This window comes from Salmo salar, chromosome ssa25 (assembly GCF_905237065.1).
Source record: "Salmo salar chromosome ssa25, Ssal_v3.1, whole genome shotgun sequence".
Classification (NCBI taxonomy): domain Eukaryota; kingdom Metazoa; phylum Chordata; class Actinopteri; order Salmoniformes; family Salmonidae; genus Salmo; species Salmo salar.
Window position 1 is genome coordinate 21,501,588 of NC_059466.1, and position 6,000 is coordinate 21,507,587.

General features: G+C 38.5%; 2 protein-coding genes across 2 annotated transcripts; both read left to right on the forward strand.

Annotated features, from left to right (window-relative positions):
- The first annotated feature begins 890 nt into the window (after nt 1-890).
- On the forward strand, nt 891-2,820 carry LOC106597515 (gamma-crystallin M2). The gene is made up of 3 exons (XM_014188696.2): nt 891-936; nt 1,191-1,433; nt 1,964-2,820. Exons 1-3 carry the CDS (start codon nt 928-930, stop codon nt 2,234-2,236), a joined length of 525 nt encoding a protein of 174 aa, XP_014044171.1. The 5' UTR covers nt 891-927; the 3' UTR covers nt 2,237-2,820.
- Nucleotides 2,821-3,533: 713 nt separating this feature from the next.
- Nucleotides 3,534-5,093, forward strand: LOC106586382 (gamma-crystallin M2-like). The gene is made up of 3 exons (XM_014173598.2): nt 3,534-3,706; nt 3,929-4,171; nt 4,747-5,093. Exons 1-3 carry the CDS (start codon nt 3,692-3,694, stop codon nt 5,020-5,022), a joined length of 534 nt encoding a protein of 177 aa, XP_014029073.1. The 5' UTR covers nt 3,534-3,691; the 3' UTR covers nt 5,023-5,093.
- Nucleotides 5,094-6,000: the final 907 nt, after the last annotated feature.

Sequence of the window (6,000 nt, forward strand, 5' to 3'; positions counted from 1 at the left end):
AAAGGAACTTATCAAGGCGTCAAGCTCATTGATGAACTCTCCAAGGGAACCTGGAGGGCGATAAATGATAAGGATGTTAAGCTTGAAAGGGCTGGTAACTGTGACAGCATGGAATTCAAATGAGGAGATAGACAGATGGGTCAGGGGAGAAAGAGAGAATGTCCACTTGGGAGAGATGAGGATTCCAGTGCCACCACCCCGCTGGCTCGATGCTCTAGGGGTATGCGAGAACACGTAGTCAGACGAGGAGAGAGCAGTAGGAGTAGCAGTGTTATCTGTGGTAATCCATGTTTCCGTCAGCGCCAGGAAGTCTAGGGACTGGAGGGTAGCATAGGCTGAGATGAACTCAGCCTTGTTGGCCGCAGACCGCAAACCTCTCTGGTCTATCATTAAAACATTTTGACAAAGAGGTGTCCATACCCTGGGTTTACTTAGTGTAATGGTTTTGATTACAAAATGTGTAATTCATGAAATATTCACAAAAATACATTGAATAACATAATATTTTTAATAGAGAAATGTATATTTCATAAAGAGTGAATAACTTCAAATAATTATAACTAATGACTGGCACGAAATCAAAAAGAAAGAAACACTGCAGGAGCTACGATTACCAAACCAACCAATGGATACCTTGTCATGCATTGCCATGTTTGAGTACATACAAAATAAAGCTACATGATCTCTTGGTCATAGCCAAATGCTACCATAACCTGTCCATTTGGGAAAAAAGTGTTCCCAACCTTTTCTCCTCCCCTTTGACCTCTTCAGGACGACACAATGACACTATGTGCAAAAGACCACTGGGTATTACAATATGAATGGCACATGCAGAGTCTGCAATTCATGTTCACTATATATGTGACAGGTGGAGTCTTCAAAGGGCTGGGCAGACCACACCGACAAGGCACAACAAGCCCAGCTACCATGGGGAAGGTAAACCTTCAAAACAGCTATGAGGGATCACAGAGTAGAATAGTAAAAAGGGTGTTGATGGCAATATCAATTTCAGGCATTCCCATTGAATTCATGTGGGTGTTTTTGTGTTCTTGTATTCTTGTACCACCATTGATTAGAATTGAAAGGATTAAGCTTATCCTTGATCAATTCATCTTTGTATTAATCCTTGATCAATCTTCAATGTTCTGTCTTTGTGAATATTAACAACATGATATAAACGTTATGCCTAGATCATCTTCTACGAAGACAAGGACTATGGGGGCCGTCACTTTGAATGCAATGGTGACTGCACAGACATGCTCGGCCTTCTCAGCCGGTGCAACTCCATCAAGGTGACATGTGGATGCTTCATGATCTATGAGAAGCCCAACTACACTGGCCACCAATACTACCTGTGTCGAGGAGAGTATCCTGACTACAGTCGTTGGATGGGAACAAATGACAACATCAACTCATGCCACATCATCTCCTCGGTGAGCTCTCTGTTTGTATGACTGCCATGACAAAAATTTGTTAAGTTAATAAATGTGTATTCATGAACAGTTTATCAAAAGTTAATGAAGGTATATTGCTCCAGTTAACTTTTTCGTGAAATAAAAGCAAAACATTTGCTTGTATTCTATGTTTATTTTTTTGTACAAATAGTACATTCGCTATAAAAGTATGTTCAGATGTATGTATAGTGGAATCTATATATATTTCACTCTCAAAAAGTAAACTTGGAGCAATCTAATTTTGGGCATAAATTATGCAAATGGTAAAGTGTGGAATTCTGGGTTAACATGATCCTGAGAGATCATTGCAACATTTTTGAAGGGTTTTCAATCTTGTGATTAAACGTCACTTAATACATTTGTAACAAGTTGGTGCAGGTGTGTGTGTGTAGGGGTGGGGGTGTGTAACCATAATGATTTGTAATGCTCCTCTGATTATCAGATAAAGATAGAAGTTCTAAGATGGCACAATTATAATGTCTTTTTTCACCTTCTCAAATCAATAACAGGTGCCTGGATCCTACAACATGCGTCTCTTTGAGAGAATAGAGTATGGTGGGCAGATAATGGATCTGGTGGATGACTGTCCCAGCGTCATGGATCGTTTCCACATCAATGACATTTTCTCTTGCAATGTGATAGGAGGAAACTGGCTGTTCTACGAGCACCAAAACTACGGGGGAAGGATGTACCTTATAAAGCCTGGGTATTACAGGAGATTCAGCGAATGGGGCGGCAGGAGTGCCAGAGTGGGTTCTATTCGACGAATCATGGACTACTGAACATCCCCTCCTATCAATTAATTGGACGATGTGGCTAGCATCTCTGCGGATAGCTAGGACTCATGGTGGGACAATAACTCAATCACTCAAGTCAAGAGATTGTACACCCCACCCTCACTTCACGTTAATGGATAATCTAATTTCCTGTTACTGGTATAAAACACAAACATAAAAGTATAGAGAAGGTGAAAATGAAATCAGAGAAGATGTCGAACGAACCTCAACGACATGACGGGATATAAGAAGTTCCAAGGAGAGACAACTGATTACAAAGCCTATGGGCAAAAATTATACTTTTAAATTGGAATATCTTCAACAAAAACAAAGAGGACCAATGCAATACACACTTCACAGTTTTAAAATACCTGTGTTGTTATGGCATGTTCAGCTGATCAGGCGCTTAATTTTTTTGAATATTTTCACTTTGATGTAATATTGACACTTGTATATGATGGACCAATACTTATCAATGATGATCACTGACTATATAATTTGATCACATTCAGTCTGCAAATGGTAGCAAGTCTCTGGCTCTGTTCTTGACCAATGACTCAGTGCTACAATAAACAAATGGAAACATGGAACTCTGATATTCTAGTAATTAACTATTCAATAATCCCACCACAATTACCAGATGGCATATAACACAATTAAAATATCTGCCAGATATGGGTTTATTATAGAGATGCATATTCTGATCGTTCTATTGACTGACTATTTATCTTACTGATATATTTGTCAGGGGCCATGCAAAACAAATGTTTCACCAGATTTTAGCTACCTAGCTTATTTTCATTTGCAGCCCCTATGCGTTGTAACCTTGACTTTATGAAACAGTGAATTATAAAGCAAAGGTGTCCATGGGTGTTTTCTCAATATCGAGGACAGGTAAGACCATATTGGTAAAGGTAGATCTATGTCTTATGTGGGCCATGTTCATCGTTCTGATTAGATGCAGTATACAACACATATGCTACTGTAAATTGATAATTACCATGTATTTATTTTTTACAAAGATTGAATTATATGAATAAACTAGGCTAAGTGGATTCTTAAAAAGTTCAAAGAAATACTAGTATTTTTTTATTTCATGGCCGTGTATTGGCTCTCTAACATGTAGCTGGCTACCACTGTATAATTAATATGGTGTTGATAGGTTTTGCTGATGCTGTGCAGTGTACTGTATCAGTCTGGTATCCAGTAGTGTTTTCTGAGAATTGTGATGAACATGGGGGAGAGAACAATAACTGGTTACGCACGGCCATCTATACATAAACAGATTTTTTTCACCCACCTCCACCATTGAAACACTATGACTGAGGGATATATTTGAATGACAATACTTTGTGCTGTGCAATCACACAGCTGCCCTGTGTGTGTGATTTTTTTTTATAAAAGACAGTGCTGGACTGAGGGACATTGAGCACTGAGCCGTCACCCCCATCCACCGCCAACATGACTATGGGAAAGGTAAGGAAGAAGGCCATGGTTTTACAACTTTCCAGATTTGTATGCATTAAAACGGAACAGTTTCACAGTAATATTTTATAGTATTTAATAAATGTTACATGCACAGTTTCTACAAATACTTAAAGTAATGCTACTAGTTTAGCAGACAGATCTCATGCAGTTCAGCAACAGTAGTCCTGTTGTTCTAGGGATAATGATGTTCTGTGATGTGGTTGGTTGCAGATCATCTTTTACGAAGACAGGAACTTCCAGGGTCGCTCTCATGAGTGCAGCAGCGACTGTGCCGACCTGCACTCCTACTTCAACCGCTGCAACTCCATCAAGGTTGAGAGCGGATGCTTCATGGTCTACGAGCGCCCCAACTACATGGGAAACCAGTACTTTGTGAGGAGGGGCGAGTACCCAGATAACCAGCGAATGATTGGCATCAACGACTGCATCAGGTCCTGCCGTATGATCCCCATGGTGAGTGAGGTTCGAAATACAAGTAATACAAATACAAGTAAAACAAATACAAGTAAAACAAATACAAGTAACACAAATACAAGTAATACATGTAATACATCTAGGGCCAACATGTTGTACGGTGGGTTGAAGGAAAGTAACAGTTTATCAATGAATTATGCAAATATATGGCATACATTTTGTTTTAAAGCAGAGCCAAAGTCATAACCAGATACATTTGAATTCTGCAATTGTATTATATGTATTTTATTGATTAATTCTGAAAGAGTGGTTGTGCATAAATAAGCTACCTACATATAACATGAAGCTGCCATCAGATGAATCAGTCACAAATTTGTTGAATATAACCTACATCTAAATCACAACTAAAGCCTTTAGCAACGTTTATCTCTAAAATCACCATTATATTTAATTCAATGTAAGAAATATAGAAATGATATAGAAATATAGACATTTTTTTCCATACAGTAACCATGTAATAACTATTTAACTATGTAATAACTATGCAGTAACTATGTAATAACTATGCAGTTACTGTCTAATAACTATGTAACACCTGTTTGATCCCGTTACAGCACCGTGGCCAGTACAGAATGAGAATGTATGATCGTCCTGACATGGGCGGCCAGATGAATGAGCTGAGCGATGACTGCCCCAACGTCCAGGACCGTTTCCGTATGTCCGACATCAACTCCTGCAACGTGATGGACGGCCACTGGCTGATGTACGACCAGCCCAACTACAAGGGCAGGCAGTACTATGTGAGGCCCGGCGAGTACAGGAGGTTCAACGACTGGGGAGGATTGAGCCCCAAGATCGGCTCCCTCAGAAGGATAACTGACTTCAACTGAACTAAAGCTCCATTTTGAACTATCAACTGTCACTCTAGTCCACAATAAACTTTGATTCGCAATCAAAAAAACTCAGTGTTATGTCTTCCACTTCTCTTTGAGAAGGTTATTGGTATCTTCTCAGAACTCAACCCCATTGCTAGAAACCCTCACTGATAATTCATGCAAAGTTTGTTGATTTTAAAAACCTCTTCATGCAGTCCAAATACACTTCTTGACACAGCATTTGAGATACATTATTTATCTTGTTCTACAGTAGGCTGTAGATATCTAAACCTTACACAAATCAGTACAGCACCACAACCATGAATGTTCCTTGTACATATCAAAACACCTAATCATTACTAGAATATATATTTTTTCATATCAAAAAGTAGAGATTAATCACCAAACCCCACATTATATGTGAGAAAATACATTTCGCTACAGTTTTCGCTCTTACTTTGGTACAAACCATAATTCAAATACCTGTTAATGACTTCCCTTGCTTTCTCTGTACCTGCTACAGTTAAACGAGAAGAATCAGATTTTTACAAGGTCGTTTTGGTCTTACTTATTCCTTGGATCTTATTTATATGTCATATTTCATTATATATGAATGCAGCTTGTTTACAAGAATGCACCTATCAAATAATAGAAAGATACAAATATATAACAACATTGATAATAAAGTTAGAACAAAACCACGGAAAGGATACTGGATCATTCCCTGGTTAGATGCTGAGTTTAATGAGCTATGTACTATAACCAACAATATTTCTAAAATACAATTATTTCAATATTTCTAAGGGCAATATTTCTGTGTTAAACATTTTGAGAATTCCTTAACATGCCAATAAACCTAACTGACTCTCTGCTCCACTTACCACAGTCTTCGTAGTGGTACCACATCATGTCACAACTTGACACACTTTACTTTACCCCCTCAACATAAAGTCATCTTGTGTTTAACAGCCAAGTAATAAAGCAGTAAGATGT